We start from the raw sequence: 26,156 nt of genomic DNA, 5'->3' as shown, positions 1-26,156 counted from the left end.
ATTTTTGTATTTCGCCGATGCTCGCTAAGGTTTTCATGTGTGAAAATCTGGGCAATTCAGGAAAGTGATGGGAATGACACAGTGACGGATAGGGCAGGCGAGGGGCTACATGTTGGGCTGCATCTCAAGTTCACAGGTCCCACTATTAAGCCACAATACCGGCAAGAGTGGGCCCCCCCCCCTCCCAACAACTTTTACTTCTGAAAAGCCCTCATTAGCATGGCATACCTTTGCTAAGCACCACACTACCTCCAACAAAGCACAATCACTGCCTGCATGACACTCCACTGACACTTCTCCTGGGTTACATGCTGCCCAACCGCCCCCCCTCCCCCCCACAGCGCACACCAAAGTGTCCCTGCGCAGCCTTCAGCTGCCCTCATGCCACACCACGCTCATGTCTATTTAGAATTGCGTCTGCCATGACGAGGGACCGCAGGCACACACTGCAGAGGTTGGCACGGCTAGGCAGCGACCCTCTTTAAAAAGTGGCGGAGCGATAGCCCACAATGCTGTACAGAAGCAATGATAAATAGAATCCTGTGCCACCGCCATCAGGAGCTGCACACGTGGGCATAGCAATGGGGAACCTATGTGCCACACACTATTCATTCTGTCAAGGTGTCTGCATGCCCCAGTCAGACCGGGCTTTTTAATTCATAGACACAGGCAGGTACAACTCCCTATTGTGAAGTCCCTGTCGACCCACAGCATGGGTGGCTCCCTGGAACCCACCGGCGGTACACAGAAATATCCCATTGCATTGCCCAACACAGCTGAGGTAGTAATGTCGTGCTTAATGCAGGTGGGCTTCGGCCCACACTGCATGCCCCAGTCTGACTGGGGTTCTTTATAAGTGTACAGATGTAGTAAAAACTCCGTGTGCACCTACAGCATGGGTGGGTGCCAGGAAGCCACCGGCGGTACATAGAAATATCCCATTGCATTGCCCAACACAGCTGAGGTAGTAATGTTGTGCTTAACCCTTTCCAATCCAATTTGTATATGGTTTTCCTAGGGGGCTTACTCTTTTTCTGCTGTTATACAACGGCGCTATATGCTGGCTAAAGCCAGTACTGCATGAGCTGACACGTAGGATAGGCTCCGACAGCAGAGAGGCTGGCAATATACAGTAAGAGAACCCCGACGGACGTCTACCAACAACGGAGCTGTACAGCCTTAAACCCTAATGTCTTCACAGGTCAGACAGTGGACTGGAAAGGGTTAATGCAGGTGGGTTTCGGCCCACACTGCATGCCCCAGTCAGACTGGGGTTCTTTACAAGTGGACACATGTAGGTTTAACTCCCTGTGGACCCACTGCCTGGGTGGGTGCCAGGAAGCCACCGGCGGTACATAGAAATATCCCATTGCATTGCCCAACACAGCTGAGGTAGTAATGTCGTGCGTAATACAGGTGGGCTTCGGCCCACACTGCATGCCCCAGTCAGACGGGTTCTTTAGAAGTGTACAGAAGTATTAAAAACTCAGTGTGCACCTACAGCATGGGTGGCTCCCTGGAACCCACCGGCGGTACACAAAAATATCCCATTGCATTGCCCAACACAGCTGAGGTAGTAATGTCGTGCGTAATGCAGGTGGGCTTCGGCCCACACTGCATGCCCCAGTCAGACTGGGGTTCTTTACAAGTGGACACATGTAGGTTTAACTCCCTGTGGACCCACTGCCTGGGTGGGTGCCAGGAAGCCACCGGCGGTACATAGAAATATCCCATTGCATTGCCCAACACAGCTGAGGTAGTAATGTCGTGCGTAATACAGGTGGGCTTCAGCCCACACTGCATGCCCCAGTCAGACGGGTTCTTTAGAAGTGTACAGAAGTATTAAAAACTCAGTGTGCACCTACAGCATGGGTGGCTCCCTGGAACCCACCGGCGGTACACAAAAATATCCCATTGCATTGCCCAACACAGCTGAGGTAGTAATGTCGTGCGTAATGCAGGTGGGCTTCGGCCCACACTGCATGCCCCAGTCAGACTGGGGTTCTTTACAAGTGGACACATGTAGGTTTAACTCCCTGTGGACCCACTGCCTGGGTGGGTGCCAGGAAGCCACCGGCGGTACATAGAAATATCCCATTGCATTGCCCAACACAGCTGAGGTAGTAATGTCGTGCGTAATACAGGTGGGCTTCGGCCCACACTGCATGCCCCAGTCAGACGGGTTCTTTAGAAGTGTACAGATGTAGTAAAAACTCAGTGTGCACCTACAGCATGGGTGGCTCCCTGGAACCCACCGGCGGTACACAAAAATATCCCATTGCATTGCCCAACACAGCTGAGGTAACGTCAGCTGTAATGCAGGTGGGCTAAAAATTAATTTGATTACACTGTAGGCGAGGGCCCACAAAAATTGCTGTATCAACAGTACTAATGTACATCCCAAAAATTGGCCATGGCCAGCCAAGAGGGCAGGTGAAACCCATTAATCGCTTTGGTTAATGTGGCTTAAGTGGTAACTAGGCCTGGAGGCAGCCCAGTGTAACGAAAAATTGGTTCAAGTTAAAGTTCCAATGCTTTTAAGCGCATTGAAACTTATAAAAATTGTTCAGAAAAATTATTTGAGTGAGCCTTGTGGCCCTAAGAAAAATTGCCCGTTCAGCGTGATTACGTGAGGTTTCACGAGGAGGAGCAGGAGGAGGAGGAGGAATATTAGACACAGATTGATGAAGCACAAATGTCCCCGTTTTGGATGGTGAGAGAGAACGTAGCTTCCATCCGCGGGTGCAGCCTACGTATTGCTTACGTATCGCTGCTGTCCGCTGGTGGAGAACAGAAGTCTGGCGAAATCCAGCCTTTGTTCATCTTGATGAGTGTTAGCCTGTCGGCACTGTCGGTTGACAAGCGGCTACGCTTATCGGTGATGATTCCCCCAGCCGCACTAAACACCCTCTCCGACAACACGCTAGCCGCAGGACAAGCAAGCACCTCAAGGGCATACAGGGCTAGTTCAGGCCACGTGTCCAGCTTCGACACCCAGTAGTTGTAGGGGGCAGAGGCGTCACCAAGGATGGTCGTGCGATCCGCTACGTACTCCCTCACCATCCTTTTGCAGTGCTCCCGCCGACTCAGCCGTGACTGGGGAGCGGTGACACAGTCTTGGTGGGGAGCCATAAAGCTGGCCAGGCCCTTAAAGACTGTTGCACTGCCTGGGATGTACATGCTGCTCGATCTACGCACATCCCCTGCAACATGGCCCTCGGAACTGCGCCTTCTGCCACTAGCGCTGTCGGCTGGGAATTTTACCATCAGCTTGTCCGCAAGGGTCCTGTGGTATAGCAACACTCTCGAACCCCTTTCCTCTTCGGGAATCAGAGTGGGCAGGTTCTCCTTATACCGTGGATCGAGCAGTGTGTACACCCAGTAATCCGTAGTGGCCAGAATGCGTGCAACGCGAGGGTCACGAGAAAGGCATCCTAACATGAAGTCAGCCATGTGTGCCAGGGTACCTGTACGCAACACATGGCTGTCTTCACTAGGAAGATCACTTTCAGGATCCTCCTCCTCCTCCTCCTCCTCAGGCCATACACGCTGAAAGGATGACAGGCAATCAGCCGGTGTACCGTCAGCAGCGGGCCAAGCTGTCTCTTCCCCCTCCTCCTCATCCTCCTCATGCTCCTCCTCCTCCTCCTGTACGCGCTGAGAAATAGACAGGAGGGTGCCCTGACTATCCAGCGGCATACTGTCTTCCCCCGCCCCCGTTTCCGAGCGCAAAGCAGCTGCCTTTATGGTTTGCAGGGAATTTCTCAAGATGCATAGCAGAGGAATGGTGACGCTAATGATTGTAGCATCGCCGCTCACCACCTGGGTAGACTCCTCAAAATTACCAAGGACATGGCAGATGTCTGCCAACCAGGCCCACTCTTCTGAAAGGAATTGAGGAGGCTGACTCCCACTGCGCCGCCCATGTTGGAGTTGGTATTCGACTATAGCTCTACGCTGTTCATAGAGCCTGGCCAACATGTGGAGCGTAGAGTTCCACCGTGTGGGCACGTCGCACAGCAGTCGGTGCACTGGCAGCTTAAAGTGATGTTGCAGGGTGCGCAGGGTGGCAGCGTCCGTGTGGGACTTGCGGAAATGTGCGCAGAGCCGGCGCGCCTTTACGAGCAGGTCTGACAAGCGTGGGTAGCTTTTCAGAAACCGCTGAACCACCAAATTAAAGACGTGGGCCAGGCATGGCACGTGCGTGAGGCTGCCGAGCTGCAGAGCCGCCACCAGGTTACGGCCGTTGTCACACACGACCATGCCCGGTTGGAGGCTCAGCGGCGCAAGCCAGCGGTCGGTCTGCTGTGTCAGACCCTGCAGCAGTTCGTGGGCCGTGTGCCTCTTATCGCCTAAGCTGAGTAGTTTCAGCACGGCCTGCTGACGCTTGCCCACCGCTGTGCTGCCACACCGCGCGACACCGACTGCTGGCGACATGCTGCTGCTAACACATCTTGATTGTGAGACAGAGGAGGAGGAGGAGGAGGAGGGTGCTTTAGTGGAGGAAGCATACACCTCCGCAGATACCACCACCGAGCTGGGGCCCGCAATTCTGGGGGTGGGTAGGACGTGAGCGGTCCCAGGCTCTGACTCTGTCCCAGCCTCCACTAAATTCACCCAATGTGCCGTCAGGGAGATGTAGTGGCCCTGCCCGCCTGTGCTTGTCCACGTGTCCGTAGTTAAGTGGACCGTGGCAGTAACCGCGTTGGTGAGGGCGCGCACAATGTTGCGGGAGACGTGGTCGTGCAGGGCTGGGACGGCACATCGGGAAAAGTAGTGGCGACTGGGAACTGAGTAGCGCGGGGCCGCCGCCTCCATGATACTTTTGAAGGACTCCGTTTCCACAACCCTATACGGCAGCATCTCAAGGCTGATGAATTTTGCGATGCGGACGGTTAACGTTTGAGCGTGCGGGTGCGTGGCGGCGTACTTGCGCTTGCGCTCCAACACTTGCGCAAGCGACGGCTGAACGGTGCGCTGAACTACACTGCTGGATGGGGCCGAGGACAGCGGAGATGAGGGTGTGGGTGCAGGCCATGAGGCGGTAGTGCCTGTGTCCTGAGAGGGGGGTTGCATCTCAGTGGCAGGTTGGGGCACAGGGGGAGAGGCAGGGGTGCAAACCGGAGGCGGTGAACGGCCTTTGTCCCACCTTGCGGGGTGCTTGGCCATCATATGTCTGCGCATGGTGGTGGTGGTGAGGCTGTTGGTGTTGGCTCCCCGGCTGAGCTTTGCGCGACAAAGGTTGCACACCACTGTTCGTCGGTCGTCAGGCGTCTCTGTGAAAAACTGCCAGACCTTAGAGCACCTCGGCCTCCGCAGGGTGGCATGGCGCGAGGGGGCGCTTTGGGAAACACTTGGTGGATTATTCGGTCTGGCCCTGCCTCTACCCCTGGCCACTGCACTGCCTCTTGCAACCTGCCCTGCTGATGCCCTTGACTCCCCCTCTGAAGACCTGTCCTCCTGAGTAAGCGTTGCACACCAGGTGGGGTCAGTCACCTCATCGTCCTGCTGCTCTTCCTCCGAATCCTCTGTGCGCTGCTCCCTGGGACTTACTGCCCTTACTACTACCTCACTGCAAGACAACTGTGTCTGATCGTCATCGTCCTCCTCACCCACAGAAAGTTGTTGAGACAGTTGGCGGAAGTCCCCAGCCTCTTCCCCCGGACCCCGGGAACTTTCGAATGGTTGGGCATCAGTGACGATAAACTCCTCTGGTGGGAGAGGAACCGCTGCTGCCCAATCTAAGCAGGGGCCCGAGAACAGTTCCTGGGAGTGTTCCCGCTCCTGAGCAGGTGTCATTGTAGTGGAGTGAGGAGGCTGGGAGGAAGGAGGAGCAGCAGACAGAGGATTCGGATTGGCAGCAGTGGACGGCGCAGAACTGCGGGTAGACGATAGGTTGCTCGAAGCACTTTCTGCCATCCAGGACAGGACCTGCTCACACTGCTCATTTTCTAATAACCGTCTCCCGCGTGGACCCATTAATTGGGCGATGAATGTGGGGACGCCAGAAACGTGCCTCTCTCCTAATCGCGCAGCAGACAGCTGCGACACACCTGGATCAGGAGCTTGGCCTGTGCCCACACCCTCACTTGGCCCTCCGCGTCCTCGGCCACGTCCACGTCCACGTCCTCTAGGCTTACCCCTACCCCTCAGCATGCTGTATTACCAGTGATTAGATTTCCCAGGCAGGAAATAAATTGGCGCAAGACTGCAGGCCAAATATAATTTTTGCCCTTTTTGGAAAACGAAAGGCCCCACTGCCTCTAGTGAATGAATTATCTAAGTTTAATAACTGTGCTGTGTCCCTGCTTATGTGTCACAGAACGTGAGGGTAGCAGAGTTATTATAACTCTTGGAGAGCAGGTATTTTTTTTCCCAATTAAGGAAAGCAAATGGCGAAGCCAGCAGTAAAGCGTAGCTGGCTGCGTATGATTTAGCAATGTTTTTCACGCAGCTCACACGTGTCCACCGCCCGTAAGGACGGACAGAGGCTGGACAAATAGATTTGTTTTCAGTTTTTTCCCACCAACAGGCAGCACTGCGTATATTCAATGAACCTGAGAAGTTTAATAACTGTGCTGTGTCCCTGCTTATGTGTCACAGAACGTGAGGGTAGCAGAGTTATTATAACTCTTGGAGAGCAGGTATTTTTTTTCCCAATTAAGGAAAGCAAATGGCGAACCCAGCAGTAAAGCGTAGCTGGCTGCGTATGATTTAGCAATGTTTTTCACGCAGCTCACACGTGTCCACCGCCCGTAAGGACGGACAGAGGCTGGACAAATAGATTTGTTTTCAGTTTTTTCCCACCAACAGGCAGCACTGCGTATATTCAATGAACCTGAGAAGTTTAATAACTGTGCTGTGTCCCTGCTTATGTGTCACAGAACGTGAGGGTAGCAGAGTTATTATAACTCTTGGAGAGCAGGTATTTTTTTTCCCAATTAAGGAAAGCAAATGGCGAAGCCAGCAGTAAAGCGTAGCTGGCTGCGTATGATTTAGCAATGTTTTTCACGCAGCTCACACGTGTCCACCGCCCGTAAGGACGGACAGAGGCTGGACAAATAGATTTGTTTTCAGTTTTTTCCCACCAACAGGCAGCACTGCGTATATTCTATGAACCTGAGAAGTTTAATAACTGTGCTGTGTCCCTGCTTATGTGTCACAGAACGTGAGGGTAGCAGAGTTATTATAACTCTTGGAGAGCAGGTATTTTTTTTCCCAATTAAGGAAAGCAAATGGCGAACCCAGCAGTAAAGCGTAGCTGGCTGCGTATGATTTAGCAATGTTTTTCACGCAGCTCACACGTCTCCACAGGCGTAAGGACGGACACAGGCTGGACAAATAGATTTCTTTTCAGTTTTTTCCCACCAACAGGCAGCACTGCGTATATTCAATGAACCTGAGAAGTTTAATAACTGTGCTGTGTCCCTGCTTATGTGTCACAGAACGTGAGGGTAGCAGAGTTATTATAACTCTTGGAGAGCAGGTATTTTTTTTTCCCAATTAAGGAAAGCAAATGGCGAAGCCAGCAGTAAAGCGTAGCTGGCTGCGTATGATTTAGCAATGTTTTTCACGCAGCTCACACGTGTCCACCGCCCGTAAGGACGGACAGAGGCTGGACAAATAGATTTGTTTTCAGTTTTTTCCCACCAACAGGCAGCACTGCGTATATTCTATGAACCTGAGAAGTTTAATAACTGTGCTGTGTCCCTGCTTATGTGTCACAGAACGTGAGGGTAGCAGAGTTATTATAACTCTTGGAGAGCAGGTATTTTTTTTCCCAATTAAGGAAAGCAAATGGCGAACCCAGCAGTAAAGCGTAGCTGGCTGCGTATGATTTAGCAATGTTTTTCACGCAGCTCACACGTCTCCACAGGCGTAAGGACGGACACAGGCTGGACAAATAGATTTCTTTTCAGTTTTTTCCCACCAACAGGCAGCACTGCGTATATTCAATGAACCTGAGAAGTTTAATAACTGTGCTGTGTCCCTGCTTATGTTTCACATAAGGTGAGGGTAGCAGAGTTATTATAACTCTTGGAGAGCAGGTATTTTTTTTCCCAATTAAGGAAAGCAAATGGCGAACCCAGCAGTAAAGCGTAGCTGGCTGCGTATGATTTAGCAATGTTTTTCACGCAGCTCACACGTGTCCACCGCCCGTAAGGACGGACAGAGGCTGGACAAATAGATTTGTTTTCAGTTTTTTCCCACCAACAGGCAGCACTGCGTATATTCTATGAACCTGAGAAGTTTAATAACTGTGCTGTGTCCCTGCTTATGTGTCACAGAACGTGAGGGTAGCAGAGTTATTATAACTCTTGGAGAGCAGGTATTTTTTTTCCCAATTAAGGAAAGCAAATGGCGAACCCAGCAGTAAAGCGTAGCTGGCTGCGTATGATTTAGCAATGTTTTTCACGCAGCTCACACGTGTCCACCGCCCGTAAGGACGGACAGAGGCTGGACAAATAGATTTGTTTTCAGTTTTTTCCCACCAACAGGCAGCACTGCGTATATTCTATGAACCTGAGAAGTTTAATAACTGTGCTGTGTCCCTGCTTATGTGTCACAGAACGTGAGGGTAGCAGAGTTATTATAACTCTTGGAGAGCAGGTATTTTTTTTCCCAATTAAGGAAAGCAAATGGCGAACCCAGCAGTAAAGCGTAGCTGGCTGCGTATGATTTAGCAATGTTTTTCACGCAGCTCACACGTGTCCACCGCCCGTAAGGACGGACAGAGGCTGGACAAATAGATTTGTTTTCAGTTTTTTCCCACCAACAGGCAGCACTGCGTATATTCTATGAATAATAACTGTGTTGTGGCCCTGCCTATACAATTCTTTCCCTGCAGTATCAATGGAGGGTGGAATGCTCTGCAGAGGCGATTTTGAGAAGCCCAAAAAAAATGCAGCACAGCCAACAGCAGCCTGGACAGTACTGCACACGGATAAATATGGCCCTAGAAAGGACCGTTGAGGTTCTTGAAGGCTACACTCACTCCTAACACTCTCCCTGCCTATGCAGCACTTCTGTCCCTAATGCCAGGTGCAACGGTCTGCAGAGGCGATTTTGAGAAAAAAAAAATGCCACTGCTAACAGCAGCCAACACACAGCTATCAGTGGCCCTAATAAGGACCTTTGGGGGGTCTTGAAGCCTACACTAACTACCAATTCTTTCCCTACAGCAGCTCCGGTATAAACAGCACTGTCCCTCATCTAACTCACACCGCATCTGAGGCGAGCCGCGGGAGGGGCCGACTTTTATATTAGGCGAACACCTGATCTCGCCAGCCACTCACAGCAGGGGGGTGGTATAGGGCTTAAACGTTGCAGGGGGAAGTTGTAATGCCTTCCCTGTCTTTCAATTGGCCAGAAAAGCGCGCTAACGTCTCAGGGAAGGAAGTGAAAGTAACCAGAACACCGCATGGTGTTCGTCACGAATAACGAACATCCCGAACACCCTAATATTCGCACGAATATCAAGCTCGGACGAACGCGTTCGCTCATCTCTAGTGATGACGTCACCGCCATGCTCCACCCCTGATCACATGATGGTGACACTCATCCCGAGTGAATGACTTACATGATCCGCCCCTGATCAAATGACAGTGACGTCATCAAAGGTCCTGCATCCTTGTGAAGATTACAGGCGGACTACAAAACCACTACAGCCTCAGTTGCTATGGAATATTAATGAACACCTAGCCGGATGGACAAAGTTGTCTTTAGTAGTTTGATTTTATCAGCTTGACTAGATGTGCCGATACGCCCAGCTTTTGTAGGGCCTGCCATCGCTTGTCAAGGTTAACGCAGTCAAAGGCCTTGATGTAGTCGATGAAGCACATGTAGATGTTCTTTTAGTATTCTTGAGCTTTCTCCATGGTCCATCACAGGTTTGCAATATGGTCGCGGTGCTGCATCCTTGCCGGAATCCTGCCTGCACATCAGGGAGTGCAGCTTCAACTACTGATCTCTCTATAATTTGGAGAAGGATCGTGCTCGCATGCAGAATGAGGGCTATTGTCCGGTAGTTGGAGCAATTCTGGGAGTCGCCTTTCTTTGGTAGAGGGCTGAAGACAGATCTTTTCCAGTCCTGTGCCCATTGTGTTGATGCCTATATTGCTATGTAAAGCCCTGTAAAACATACTCTTTGAGAGGTCATTGGGGGTTAGAAGAGTTCTGCTCTTGTTCATGGACTGTGTCTGCCATTAAAGCTCAGCGTCATTGTATCCAAGGTGAAATGTTGTCCAGAAATAAGGGCATTACGACTGAATTACTTTATAATCACATGGATGATGAAAATCCTGCATAAAAGGTAATTTAACCCCCAAAACGGCCAATAATGATGAATCCTATCAGTTCAAAGCAGAAATTGGTTACCATGGACAAAGCTGTTGTCACTTGTCATAGTTCTCCTACTCCGTCCCGCTTTGTATTTGTCTTTGATGCCCATGCAGAGAATAGATTTACACAATCGTTCATTTCTTTTAACTTTCTTGGTAGATTCTTCATTTAACCCTTTCCAATTCACTGTCTGACGTCTAAAGACATTATGATTTAAGGCTCTACAGCTCCGATGTTGGAAGACGTCCGTCGGGGTTCTCTTACTGTATATTGCCAGCCTCTCTGCTGTCGGAGCCTATCCAACGTGTCACCTCATACAGTACTGGCTTTAGCCAGCATATAGGGCCGTTGTATAACGGCAGAAAGAGTAAGCCCCCTAGGAAAACCAGGATACAAATTGGATTAGAAAGGGTTAAGTTATTGTTTCCATTTATCTTCTAACATTCTTTTATACATTACATCATATAACTTGTGTTGGCAACCAATGAGCTCACGTTATTGAAGAATTACAAGGCATATGCTGCACAGCCCAGCCTCTGGATGTATAAATGGAGTAACATGTTTGTGCTCACACTGCAAGACAAATGTCTAGTTGACTTCCCTAGAATAGCTCTTGACTGTGAAGTGCACTTAACAAAGTGTTTCTCCTCCTACCATTTTAGCGTTATCAGCTTGGCCTTTGCTAACAAAACACAGAACTAGTGGAAGTAATGATATATTAGAGATCGCTACTTTCACTGGAGGAAAAAAAAAAGTTTTCATACACAGCAGACAGAATTTTCATGCAATTATATTTAATTATATCCTCCCGCTTGAAGAGCTTTGTCTTTTTGACTTCGCTGTGTTGCAATTACCAGTGTAAGAGTCTTAATTTATTGACTTAATGAGAATCCCAGGCAATGCTTTGGATAGGTAGCATTGTGAAAAGCTGTAGTTATGAGCATTTATCGCCATAGTTCTATTTAAATAATGTGGCAAAGGTCGGCACATCCAACCAATCAGGCAGACCGCTTCTGCATCGGTGTCTACATAATACTCGCAGCAGTAAGCATCTATTTGCATGATCCGCATAATGGATTAGTTAGACATCTGTAAATGTGTGTTTGCCTCGCTGATGGGAAGCCCTGACAAGTGCCTCGGAGTTGTTGGCATTATTAGATGTCTGAACAGCTCGCTGTCAGTGCCGCCTTGCAGTTTGCAGGGTAACAATTAGAAGTAACTGGAAATGGTGTAAATAGGGAACCCTTTTCTGTCTATCACTATAAAAGCTATTAAATGTATTGTCTTAATTTTTCTATAGGCTTTTTTTTTTCTACGGTACACTAAATCTATGGGATTTTCTGTCCTTTCCTGTAGTGAACACTTCAGTAAACCCATAAGATTTGGTTTTCTGCTAATATATTACAATTAACATGTGCATATAAATGTTCCTTTGCAGTTCTAGCAAGTGAAATCCAGTCTTTACAAACCAGTTTAGGCTCTGGATCTGCGGTTGTCTCTGTAGCCGGGGCCAAGAAATTGCAGTCTTTGCTACTTTGGAGAATATAGAAGAGTGCAGACATGCAAAGTATAAATAAAAGTCCTGGGGTAAATGTCCCTAGACTGGAGTTTATACTCCAATCTAAAGGTGCCTTCCTATGGGGTGTAGAATAGAGATGAGCAAGCATACTCGGTAAGGCGATATACTCGAGAGAGCATCGCCTTTTTCGAGTACCTGCTGGCTCGTCCCTGAAGATTCGGGGAGGGGGCGGTGAGGAGGAGTGGGGAGGAGAGAGAGAGATCCCTCTCCCTCCTGATCCCCTCTGCAACCCCCTGCTCATCTCAGCCACATGGAGTAGAAGAATGCTGTGCAGAACCCGTAACGTATATGAAATACATTGCGTAGTTATAGATATAGACCTACATAGGTATAATCTATATATTGAAGATTTCTCTCTTGATAGATGGATGGGTGAAAGAATTGGGCTTGTCATTTTATTTTATTTTTTTTCCGCAGACATGAAAAATACATGGCAAATAGATCGAGTACAGAGGTCACCCAGCTGCATGTGTATATAAAAAGGCAGTTTCTTGTGAATGTAACACAATTTTGTTGTTTTTGTTTGTTTGTTTTTAAATGCAATTGTGCACCTAGCCTTATGGCCCTTATATTTATGGGACGACAGTCAGCTAAACGACTGCATGAGCGCGGGCGTTACTGCCATGGTTGTGGGCGCTTGTGCAGAGTTTTAGACTGACTGTCTTCTGGGCTTCTCACTCAGCGTTCCACTTTCTATCTGAAGTGGGGAGCATTTACAAGCAGCGAGAAGCCCGCAATCCAGCAATGTTTTTTTTATGCTGACTGAAAGTCAGTGATAACGAAAAGTGAATGAATTGTAAATGGGTTTTTTTTGCATTTACCCGGAACAATTACACCGTGCAAAACAAATTTTGTAACAGATAAGCAGATGGGCGGCGTTTTTGTCTGCCTAGTAAGGTTTTTTCAATTTTGGGGAATAATGTAATCCAATTGCCGCTGTATTGTATTTTTTGGAACTATGCTGATACAGTTAACCCCTTGAGTGGCGGGTTTCTTACCCCCCTGTTAGACCCACCAGGGCAGGTTTTTTTAAATGGTCTAATTTAATTTCAGCTAATTTTCCAGTTGCGTTCCAAGAGCCATAACTTTTTCATTTTTCCATTGACACGGCCATATGAGGGCTTGTTTTTTGCGGGACAAGTTGTACTTTTTGATGGCATCATTTTGGGGTATATATAATGTATTGCATAACTTTTGTAAAAAAAATTGTAGGGAGATTGGGTGAAAAAAGAGAAATTCTGCCATTTGTTTTTTCGATTTCATTTTTACGGCGCTCAGCGTGCAGAAACACGATTCCGGCGATACCAAGTTTATACAGTTTTTTATGTTTTGTTATTTTTTGCACATTTAAAACATTTTTTTTTCTTAAAGGTTTGCTTTTGTGTCACCACATTCCAAGAGCCGTATTCATTTTATTTTCCCATTGCCAGAGCTCTAGAAGGCCTTGTTTATTGTGGGAGGAACTCCAGTCTTCATTTATCTAATTTTTTGGAACATGTAAAATTTTGATCGCTTTTTATTCCATTTTTTTTTAGAGGCAAGATGAACAAGATCTGTAATTCTGGCATGCTTTTTATTTTTATTTTTCACTGCATTCTCTGAGCAGTATAAATAATGTATTAAAGTAATTCTACAGGCCAGTACGATTATGCCAATACCAAATTGTATTAGTTTTTTTTTTTTTTTTTTCACGATTTTTTCACTTAAAAAAAAAAAAGTAATAAAAGTTTAAATCACCCTCCTTTTGCCATATCTATAATAAAAAATCTAAATCATAAAAGAAAAATACATATTTGGTATCACCGCGTCCGTAAATGTCCAATCTATTAAAGTAGTGCATTATTTACCCCGCACAGTGAATGTAGTCCGAAAAAAAAATAAAGAATGCCACAAATGCCCTTTTCAGTCACCCTGTCTCCCAGAAAAAATGCAATAAAAAGCAATCAAAAAGCCATATGTATTCTGAATTAGCACTAATGTAAACTACAGGACATCTCACATAGTCACATAGACTGCAGCATTTAAAGTGTTAACACAGTAGAGATCAGAGGTTTTCTCTGATCTCTGCTGTAAGAGCTGGTGCCTGGCTGTCCTCTGACAGCCAAGCACCAGCTCTCCCTGCCACAGAGGCCATCGGCTGGCTTCTGACAAGTCTCTATCGCAACCTGTAAACAAAGCAGTGCAGGACTTTGAATTCAGAAGCGGGAGATTGCCGGCAGATCGGCAATATCTTCCTGCTTCTGTTTTTCAAAGTCCTGCACGGGTTCTCTGTGGGACTGTGCAGGCAGAGCACAATACCACAGCTTGTGGCATTGTGCTCTGCAGCTCCCATGGAGGGGGCGGGTTGTTTCAACAAGTTGTTCAGTTTTTCGCCTGTGTTGTGATGGCGGATTCATAATCATCACTTGGCAGCTGGGAAATTTTGTTTCCTTTTCCACTTCTCAAGGCACTCATAAAAAAAACAGGTGACTAGTTTTTCCATCATGGCGAGGCACCTGATTACACGGTGCTGAGTGTTTAGTAATTTTTAGCCAAAAGCGACATGACATCCTTGCCTTATCCTCTGTATTTGGTAAATCTCGTTCCATGTAACTTTTTTTTACAAGTGCTTTGAGCAGCGGAAAAGTAGGCAAACTTGTACAGCTGCGCGCTGTAGAGGCCTTCTTCTATCTTCCCATTACAATGACCTGGAGACCTAAAGAATACAGACTTGTCAGAATGCAACGTAATATGGTCCTAGTACTGGACCTATCTGTGGTGCAGCGGGCAGTCTAAGGTATCATTTTATACTTCCTGTACTATACAAATCACATTCATTTAGTCACAGGTGAAGCCGTGACACAGAATGACTAGGAAATCGCTCAAATGAGCGAAACTGAACGATAATCGTTCAGCTTAAACGTGAGTGAGCAACAAACATGAAAGATACGCTTTTCGTTCCTCCAGTTTCGGCTAGTAATTGATTTACCTGCTAGTTACCGCTTATCACATGGGTGTATAGAGCCAGTGTAATACGCGGTAAACATACGCCCGTATGAGCCCAGCCTTAGGGTGCCAGTTACATGCATTGTACCACGTAGGATTACAGCCGACTAGTTATGTCCATATTATTAGATCAAGCGACTTCCCTGCACTTTCCAAGTGCCCTTGTATAAGTAATTGTGGGCTGCGTCTGTGATTTCTTCTAATATACAGTAATTGTACAATAATGACGCATGAGTTAAAAGAACATTTAGCTAAATTAAACCCCTCCTGTGCCAAGGCATTTACTGGATGGAAAGGAAATCTTCATTGATATATTTGTATATGCACAGACAGTAAGAGTGCTTTCTGTGGCCTCGGGTAACGCTCACGTTTTACCAGTAGTCTACAGGCTACAGCTGGACTTGCCATTGTTTCAAGTTGCAAGTCCAATCAGTGATAAATCGCAAGCATTTGTGGCTCCTGTTTATGCTTGTGTAATAGCAGTCTAATATGTTTAGTAGATGTTCATGGTCTGATCACATGCGATTCACATACGACCAGGTGAACATGCATTTACTACTAATATACACTTAATAGTCGCTTTACTACAGATATCCTTCTAGTTGCATGTCAGGCCTTCCTTGGCCTTGAGAATCACAACAGATCATCCCCCTTCACAGTTTAGACATAAATAAAATCAATTTCTTTTATTAGATAACTTTAAAAACACAGTAGACAAAAATAGGGCACTACACATAACCCTCTAGATTGTCAGAGGTATATAAATCTAAATCAAAGACAAGCGACTAGGGCTACTTAAAGGGGTTGTCCCGCGAAAGCAAGTGGGGTTATACACTTCTGTATGGCCATATTAATGCACTTTGTAATATACATCGTGCATTAATTATGAGCCATACAGAAGTTATTCACTTACCTGTTCCGTTGCTAGCGTCCTCGTCTCCATGGTGCCGTCTAATTTTCAGCGTCTAATCGCCGGATTAGACGTGCTTGCGCAGTCTGGGTCTTCTTCTTTTCTCAATGGGGCTCCGTGTAGCTCCGCCCCGTCACGTGCCGATTCCAGCCAATCAGGAGGCTGAAATCGGCAATGGACCGCACAGAAGCCCTGCGGTCCACCGAGGGAGAAGATCCCGGCGGCCATCTTCAGCCGGTAAGTAAGAAGTCACCGGAGCGCGGGGATTCAGGTAAGCGCTGTGCGGATTTTTTTTTAGGTCCCTGCATCGGGTTTGTCTCGCGCCGAACGGGGGGGCTGTTGAAAAAAAAAAAAACCCGTTTCGGCGCGGGACAACCCCTTTAATTGGTTATCACGTGCCCTTCCTTTTTGCATAAGAGGCACCGTATGAGAGACATTTCTAAAGTGAGCCGATGTAGTGGCTGTCGCTATGTCATAGAGCTCGGGTCAAGGTGAAATCAAATTTGTATCTTACGCATCTCTTCCCGTATTTTGCTATAACATGGAAGGTTTGTAGATACACAGAATATGAGCCCTTTATCTTGGCAAAGTATAACTCTTAGTCCAAGTGGAGTTCAGGTGTGTTGGGGCTCATAGTCTCTTTCTATCATATAATGTAGTGTCAGACAGTCTCATTGGTAATAGTAAGGACCCAATTCCTTTCCAATGACTGTTAGGTGGCTGCATGGACACACTAATTTGTATTTGTTATTCTTTTTGTAATCTCGATTAGAGCATTCATAGGCTCAGATTGTAATACTTTTCAATCTCTTTCAATCTCGACGCGTTTCTCCACTAGTTTAGGCGGGTCATCAGGAGATTAATTGAATATGCTGTAGTTGTAGTTATAATTTGATATCCTTTTCCAGAGTAATATTTGCTCGATTAGAACTGATACGTTACTCTGTCAGAGGTAAAATAGGCAGTAAGGGTAATTCTCATTCCTGGTATAGGATTTTTGTATTTTCAGTAGAGAACAACCTTTATAAGGCAGATCTATAGTCTATATAATTTTCAGAGACTGTAGTCTATATTAAACATACAGACTATATAGTATAGATCTACTAATTTTTGAGGGAGATAACAGTCTGTAATGAACAGATAGCTTCTCTTTGTGTTTTAGATCTAGTAGATATAGCAATATGCAATCAGCCACAAGTTTCTGTACGAATAGCAGACATAGACTGGAATTCCCAGAGTCAGATATAAGTCTGGATTGCAAAGGTTAAGTACAGGGCTGATTGTAATTGCTTTCTTGCTAACACTGCCTATTGCTGTAAAGCATTTTTCTGATCTAGAGTAGGAGCAGTAGCGCCTCTGGCCTGGATGGTAGGTCAGGGCTATCCCTATATAGGGCCTGGATAGCTGTGATTATATCACAACAGATCATCGTGGCAGAGATCTCACTAGGTGTTTAAATTGTTCTGCAGTAATATTGCCCCATGTGGTCAGGATGGCTTCTTGCAGTTGACATAAGTTAGATGAAGCTACTGATCTGCTTTGAACAGCTGCCAGGAAGGGTTCATCGATTCATGCTGCCTGCACCAAATCCTGACCCTCAGCACAAAAATCTAGAATGAGTGATGTTTTTCCACTGCAATGTGATTTAGTTTTTGTGCTGTCTTGCCTTTCTGTTTTTCTTCTGATATGTTCACATGTAGCAGATTTTGGTGCAGTTCTCTACCAAAATCCACATCACATTTTCTGCTGCGAAGTTATTGCAGACGCGCAGCAGCTTTGACCCTTTCAATTGAAGAAGTGAAGTCTTCGGTGGATCTTAGTCCACTGCGGGACAAAAACAGCAAATCTGCCACGTATTACCGCACCCTTAAACAGCAGTGTCACACAATCTGATCATGTGCTGTTATAGTCCATCCATACCACTGACGAGTCAGAGCCCCAAAGTTGTATGTGGCTGCAAGTTGTTTGACCATTCGTCAGAATAATTCTTGACATCCTCCACTGATCCCCTTTTGTCAAAGATTCAGGGGGCGCTGTGGGTGAGCGGGGGGTTACAGGGGAGTTTGGGGGGGAGAAGAGAGCGAGAGCTCCCCCCTGCTCCACCCCGCCGCCCCCCGAATCTTTTCACCTGAGTAGGCAGTTACTCGAAAAAAAGCGATGCTCGATCGAGTAATTGTCCTAAACGAGCACATTCACTCAGCTCTATTCTTTAACCATTCTTTCGAAGAACGACTTGAAGGCTTTGGGTCGTTGTCTGGCTGCATGATCCATGTACTCTTGACTTTCAGCTCATGGACCGATGTCCTGACACGTTCCTTTAGAATTTGCTGGTAGACTTCAGAATTCATTGTTCTATCAATGATGGCAACCAAATCCTTGCCCAGATGCAGCAAAGCAGGCCCAAACTGTGATACCATAACCATGTTTCATAGATGGTTTGGGGTTCTTATGGTGTAATGCGGTGTTTTTCTTTCTCCAAATCTAACACTTTAAGCAAAAAGCTCTATTTTGCCCTCATTTTTCCACAAAACATTGTTCCATTAGCCTCCTGGCTTGTGCAGGTGATCTTTACTGAACTGCAGATGGGCAGCAATGTTCTTTTTGGAGAGCATCGGCTTTCTCCTTGCATTCTTGCCATGCACACCATTGTTGTTCAGTGTCCTCTTGTTGGTGGACTCATGAACATTAACCTTCGTGTGGTACTTGATTGTCATCCCATTGATTTAAAACACCTCACTCTAATTTTACTTTCAAATGATCTGCTAATCATAAAGGTTCACATACTTTTGCCACTATCAGATGTGATATTGGATCATTTTCCTTAATAAGTAAATGACCAAGTCTAATATTACTCATTTGTTTGATTCGGTTCTCGATCTACTTTTAGGACTTGTATGAAAATAAGATGTAACTTTAGGTCAAACATAAGTAGAAATACGTAAAATTCTGAAGGGTTCACAAATTTTGAAGCTCCACTGTATATTCACTGAATGGCTAAAAGCACAAATAGTTTGCAGTGAGAAGGAAAAGGCAGACTGACTCAGTGTTGACTAATTGGATTCCTGCTGCAAATGTTAATTGGAATGGTAATTAAAGTGTTCACAGTGCACCTTGCTTTTGATTTGAGCAAGCAGCATCCTCCTGCTGTAGATTGTCCACACGGTTTTACCTGGAAGACCATCAAACATTAACATTAATTGGATTTAATAACGGCAGTCACCCTTCATTTCCTTTGTACCACTTGCTTAATTTCAGTATCTGCAGTGAAGAAGAATCTCTTTCCATTAACCTCATACGTGTTTTTTTGTTTTGGTCACAAGTATGAGCCTCCAGGGCATCGCCATCGCAGTGGTGTGATAAAGCACTTGTCCCTTTTATGACATATTTGTCACATTGAGTGATTTGTGATAAAATGTATTAACGCAAAGGGAAAAATGCACACAACCACAATAATTGAGCAGAAACTGTTAGGAACACGGCTATCAAACACTCAGTAAACTTTGAAGGGGTTGTCTCGCCAAAAAAAGATAATTTGTGGGAGTAGAACCACTGCGACCTCCCCCCACCCCCATCCCATCCCCACACACAGTCACAAGAAGAGGAGTCCTGAATGGATTGCAGGTCAAACATGTATTCTGCCACTGATGGACTGATGGAGATCAACAGCTCTGCTACCTCTGTCAGTCCCATTGATATGAATAGAGTAGTGGTGCACATGCTCAACTGACGCGTTCTTCAGCTGCAACAACGGTAAATTCCGACGACTGCATCTAAATAGCCCGATCTGAGGTCCAGAATGGCTTACCGCAGTGAGATCTCGAGGTATTGTCATGGCAGCCAAGGGCCTTCTGAAGGATCCCAGGGCTGCCACATGTTTCTGCCTAATAAAACATGTCTGTGGCACATCCTAATACAATGCCTACAGAAATACCATACACTGCAATAGCAGAAGCATTGCAATATATGGTATAAGCGGTCAAGCAATCACTAATTCAAGTAAAAAGTAAATCTACATGAAAAAAACTTATTGCAGTAAAACATAAAGGTTACTAAAAGTAAAAAAAAAAATCTAATAAAAAACAAAACATGGTTGCTATTGCTGCATCCACAAGAGTTCAATCTATCCAAAAATATGCATTATCTCACAAGGTGAATGTTGTAAGAATTACACTTTTTTTGTCATCCTGTTTTCAAGAAAAATGTAATAAAACGCAATCAAAAAGTTCTATTCACTCCAGAATTGTATCAATAGAAACCACAAGTCAGGGTGCATTCGCACGAATGTGTGCCGTACATAGGTGCGCACAAAAGTGCGCACCCACATATGTGCACAAACACGCGTGAATGCAGGTCCATGTCCATTGCCTTCAATAGGGCCGCTGCTGCTGCCGACACCCTATTGCAAGCAATGGGCTGCCAGCAACCCCTATAGTGATTTTTCGGGGAAGAGCTTTAAATATAAGCCCTTCCCTGAAAATCATCCCTGTTTGTGTAACAAAATTTAAAAAAAAAATAAATATATATATATATATATATATATATATATATATATATATATATATATATAAAATATACACTCACCTCTCCACTACTGTCGTGTAAATATTCCCCACGGGAAGTCCCTTTGTCACTGAACACTGTGACAGCACTGTCACAGTGATCAGTACCAAGGGGACTCCCAGCGGGGAGTAAAGAATCCCCTGCCACAGCTGTCACAGTGATGTTCTCCCATTGCTTTCAATGGGACCGGTACTTCTACAGTCTCATTAAAAGCAATGGGCTGCTGCAAGCCCTGCAGGAATTTTCGGGGAAGGACTTTAAAAATAAGCCCATCCCTGAAAATCATCCCTAGAATGTGTTAAAAATAAAATTAAAAAAATTATACTCACCTCGCCGCAGCTGCCGGGGCTCAGACGCGTCCTTCCTGTCTTCTCCCTGGACTGCTTTGAAGCTTTCAGCAGCTGGGGATTTAAAATCCCTGCCTGCTGAAAGGGCTGTATCTGATTGGCTGAGCGCTCAGCCACTCACAGGCAGCTTTCAGCCATTTATTGAATGACAGCTGAGTGCTGCCTGTGATTGGTCACCGCACTCAGCCAATCACAGGCAGCGTTTAGCCATTCAAAAAAATTCAATTAATGGCCAGTGTTCAGTGACAAGGGGACTCCCTGCTGGGGAATATTGATGTGCACCACGGACCTATGGTGCACGCATGTCCTATGTTTTGCAGGTGCGTGTTTGCACGCCTGTAAAACACGGACATGTGAACAACCATAGGGAACCCATGTTTCTATTTGGAGCATGTTTTTGTACGCACAACTGTACGCACATAAACACGCTCGTGTGAATACACCCTCCACCCACATAAAATTCAATGAATTGGCAAGCACTGCCTGTGATTGGCTGAGTGCTGTGACCAATCACAGGCAGCACTCAGCTGTCATTCCATGAATGGCTAAGAGCTGCCTTTGATTGGCTGAGGGCTCAGCCTTTCAGATACAGCCCTTTCCCGCCACTGCGGGAATCTTGCATGCGGGTCCGACCCGCTACGCGTGCAGGGGGCCTTATAGTACAAAAATGTAAACAGCAGGGATGACATTGTTTCTGTTTTCGCACTCTCTTTATGTACTGCACCTATTATATTTACTTCTCTTTTGAAGTAGATATTAAGAACTAGATGATTACAGAAAAGTATCGCTGACTTTTGAAGTTCACAACATAATTGTGCTGACTCCATATGTTTTTTTTACTGAATTAGCAGGCTTGGGTTGATTTGTGTTAAATTACCCAAAAGGGGACATTTCTGTTTGGCAGGATATCCTCTTGATTTGCTTTCGCTTTGGTTGATTGACTTTTAATAAACCATTTACCATTTGAAGATTCCAGGCAACGGCTACCTTGAGTGAAAGCGTTTTAATACCAATTTGCTACTGCTGACGGATGTAAAATAGTTTACTGTTCTATTTAGATAATTATCAGTATGGTTAAACTTTCAGAAATGATGGGAAAGATAGTATTCTTTTACATAGATGCTATTTAATTGGAAGTTGGTTGCTTGTGGTATGTATAAAGTGTTTTTGCCATTTTTATCATATTACTGCAAATATGGATAACATGGAGAATTTCCTTTAACCATGTGGCATTCTTGACACTGACATACATTCCATTGAACCATTTGGATGTTATGTGGATAGCCACTTAAATCGAAATATTTCAGTTTTCTTAGTGGCAATTAGACTACTGACCGTAGTCTGACACATCACTGCAGTCACTTGTCAACTTCGCTGTTTAGACTGGGACACAGTTAGCAGAGAGAGATTTAATGAAGTTCTATTATGCTGCAGGAGTTCTCCAGTCTGACTCCTAGGTCTGGGGGAAGGTGGCTGGAGTCTTTAATAGTCTATGAAATCAATTACCGTATATACTCGAGTATTAGCCGACCCGAATATAAGCCGAGACTATAAGTTTCACCACAAAAAACTGGGGAAACGTATTGACTCGAGTATAAGCCGAGCTATACTCGAGTATATAATGGGTAATAAAAAAAACCCTCCATACTCACCTCCCAGCCGGTGTCTGTCTGTGCAACAAGCTGCTTGAATTCTCCCCGCTGTCATCCTCCGCCGTCCTCTCTGCTCGGCTCTGTCAGCGCTGTGATTGGATTGAGCACCAGCCAATCACAGCCGGCGCTCTATCCAATCACAGGACTTACTTACACAGCGCTGATGGCAGGGGATTTGAAAGCTGAGCAGGGAGATGACCGGGCGGAGAATTCTAAAGCAGCCTGATTGGCTGTGAATGATCGAGTGCCCACTGTGATTGGCTGGCGCTCGATCCAATCACAGCTCTTACTTACACAGCGCTGACTGCAGGGGATAACAGAGCAGAGAGATCGGCGGGGGATGACAGCGGAGAGAATTCAAGCAGCCTGCTGCACCACCACCGGAGACGCAAATGCCGGCTTGGAGGTGAGTATCTAGGTTTTTTTTTTTATAACCCTTCACTGGCTCGAGTATAAGCCGAGGGGGGCTTTTTCAGCACAAAAAAATGTGCTGAGAAACTAGGCTTATACTCAAGTATATACAGTAACTCCCATCTACTGCAGTTGCCATAAAGCACACTCTCTGCTGAAAAGCCTTAACCCTGTGGTAGCAATGCCATTTTTGGTTTTTTTCCCCACACTTTCAAAAAAATCATAGCCTAAGTATTCCATAGTTTTTTTGCAGCGCCAGTTGTTTTTCTAAATCGTACCACTTAATATAGCACATAATGTTTTGAAAAACTTTCAAAAATTTCTGAGTGTCATTTCACCATTTTTGGGGGCTTTTTTGTTGTTACTGCTTACAAAACAAGGTAAAAATGGCAGGCTAACTTTATTCTGTGAATGAGTACTGTTACAACCACGCCAATTTTTATACTGCTTTAAAAAAATAGCTTTCCATCACCTCATTCTGACACCCATAACTTAATTTCTCCATCAATAGAGATACGTGAGGGCTTGTTTTTTGTGGGACGAACTGTAGTTTCTAATGAAACATACAATCTTTAATCACTTTTTATTAAAATGGGCTCATGTGTTTAGCACCTGTATACACAATAACTGTGCTACCAATGGGAAGTTATTAAATAAAGTGTTCTAGCAACAAGAGTACACATAAGAATACTGTGCCCTAGTACAGGTACCAATTCCTGTACCATATCAACATCTAAGTACAAATAATCCTTAGACGTGGATATCACTCTTTCACCTTCTGGAGTTCTATCCTCTCTCATTTGTATGAGCGGCAGCTATCTCTAAAAATCTATCCGAGAGATACGTTGTCTTACATATATCCATAAGGGCCTATTCTTTGCTTATATGTTACCTGTCCTTTTTACGTATTGTCTATAAGTGTTATATGTGAGCCCACAATTTTAGAAATTTTCAATAAATGTCATTATATTTTAATCTATATCTGTGAAGGGTTTCAGTTAAATTTATATAGATCTCTATACCACTGTGATTTGCCTGTGATAAGTGTTCTGCACCGAACTAGAAGTGTAAGCCTATTTATTAGACTTAGTGATTTGTGTGAAAAGCGCAGGATTTTAATAATGTGTAGGTTGTGGCATTAAAAATGTAAGAAAAATATCTAAAATTCTTGAAATGTGTTTTAACATTAAAAAATAGGAACTAAGTCAGAATCTGAAGTTTGCACCTTTGAACGCCATTTGCTTCATTCATATGACTGGTTCTTTTCAAATACAGTTTTTGGGTATTCAAACAGAACTCCCTTCTGTAAAGTTAATAAAGGTGCATTTAGATACAAAGATGATCGCTCGAAAGATGGCTTTTGAATGATCATTTTGCATAATCTACTAATTGGTACTAATGCCAATTAGTAGCTTGTGAGACCCTGGGAGCTGAATTGATTCAGAGAACCACCCGCTGTTCTCTGAATAAATTCTCCTTGTTCTACCAGCGGGGCTGACAGCTGAGAACAGCTGAGACAATGCAATCAGCTGTTATCAGCGGTCTCCGGGGCAGAGCACAGCATGCTGTCCGTCTTATCAGTTGCTCTGCTGAATGACGGATTTCAAGCTGAACTGACATCCATTGTTCGTCAGAAAACTGGAAGACTGGCACATTTACATTCAACGATTATTGCTCAAAAGATGGCTTTTGAGTGATAATCGTTGTGTCTAAATTGGCCTTAAGCCTGGCTTGCTTTCCATATGCCTCCTTTGTAATCAAAATACTTGATAAACAATTATTAATGCCATCATTTTATCTGTTTTCTATAGAGGCCAGAAGAGAAAATTGGATGCGGATGACGATGAAGATGATGCTGATGAAGAGGAGTCGAGTAACGAAGAGGGAAGTAGCTCTGAGGCAGATGAAATGGCAGCCGCAATTGAAGCGGAGCTCAATGACTTCATATAACACATCTGCCAATAGGGAAACCTTAGGAACGTTTGTAATTGCACACGTAACCGAACTGAATTGTTGTGTTGCTACTTCAGTTTCAATGTCTGTATGTTTTGTTTTGTTCTCTTCAGTTTCTCTTGACAATAGCATATTTGTATATTTTGCTGGGGACACAACTTGTTTTACACATTTTGAGATAGTTATTTTAAGGGTGTTTTACATAAGGAACTGTTTCATTTTCTCAAAGGCAAAGGAAAACGAGTATTAACGCGGGAAATTTGTGCTATGCCAAAGACATAAAATGCTTTTGTCAAAGCTTTATAGATTTTTGAAAGTTTTTTGGTTATTTGTTTTTTAGTTTTGTTTTGTTTTGTTTTTCTTTTGTTTCTTTTTTTTTTTTTTACTCTTTTGTGTGTCAGTCTCCTGCTTTTCTGATGGTAGTTTGAAAAATAGAGCAAGAACAGTCCACTTGCTGCAGAAGATCCATCACAAGGAAGGAAAACAGTTCTTTCCTTATATACCGAAATAAAACATTTTTTTAAACATATACAATATATATATATATTTGTATAGATGTAGAAAATGTGATATGAGAAAATTGTAAAACTTGACTTGTCACTTGCCTCTTAACTATTCACACTGACTAAATCTCCTGTTTTTACACGTTCCTCTGTGCATTCATTTGGATTTGCTATAAAGGCGGTGTTTAGATTTTTTTAACCTTGGCTCTGTTCTGGTGCTGCGGTTCAGGGCTGCTGTGAACTGCGACAGGGAAATTATTCATTGGACGTTCTTTAGGCAGAGCAAATTGTTGCTATAGCTTAACATGCAATAGGATTTTATTCAATTGAGAGGACTAATGTAAAGTTTTTGTATATTCTATTTCATATTTGACCCACAAAACAGATTTTCTTTCATTTAATAAAACAGATCAATTTTGTAGATGTTTGTGTCTGTAACATTTTGTTTTACGTCAGACCACACAATTCTTTCTTATTGGCAATAAAGAATGCGGTAAGTGGTTGTAAAGTGAGAAAGATGCTTTTTGTGCCTGCGTAGGCTCTTAAATCTGGTACAGCTTGCTCCTAATAATTTTTTTTTTTTTTTTTTTTACGTCTTCATGTCAGTAGGCATTGTCATTTCAAACCTTTCATAAATCAATAGTCCAAGCAAACATATGAAACTGTGGTCAGAGACATAAATGCTTCTTTCTCTACCCTTTCTGCTTCTTTCCTCCTCCCTTTCCTAAGAGGTTCACTCACCGAATTCACTGGTAGGTCTGTCTTGAGAGATAAGACAGACGATCAGCTCACTGAGGAGCCAGATTACGTGCTGCCCATGGTTGCCTGCACATGGGCGGATTTGAATTGCGGAATCCAGAGTGGGCGTCCTTTTCCGGATTCCGCAGCGAATACCGCCCATAGCATGCTATGGCA

The 26,156-nt window shown here is 44.9% G+C and overlaps 1 protein-coding gene across 1 annotated transcript in view; it reads left to right on the top strand.

Moving 5' to 3' along the window:
- CTDP1 (CTD phosphatase subunit 1) overlaps positions 1 to 25,664 on the top strand; it is a 105,037-nt gene extending 79,373 nt beyond the window's left edge. Inside the window, exon 13 of the mRNA XM_066579458.1 lies at positions 24,597 to 25,664. Coding sequence (XP_066435555.1) covers positions 24,597 to 24,735 — 139 coding nt within the window. The 3' untranslated portion in view covers positions 24,736 to 25,664. The remainder of the gene's footprint in view (positions 1 to 24,596) is intronic.
- The last annotated feature ends 492 nt before the right edge of the window (positions 25,665 to 26,156 follow it).

The sequence above is a fragment of the Eleutherodactylus coqui genome, chromosome 9, assembly GCF_035609145.1.
Source record: "Eleutherodactylus coqui strain aEleCoq1 chromosome 9, aEleCoq1.hap1, whole genome shotgun sequence".
In the NCBI taxonomy this organism is placed as follows: domain Eukaryota; kingdom Metazoa; phylum Chordata; class Amphibia; order Anura; family Eleutherodactylidae; genus Eleutherodactylus; species Eleutherodactylus coqui.
Note: the sequence above shows the minus strand (reverse complement) of the source record. Positions and strands in the feature narration are given on the sequence as shown.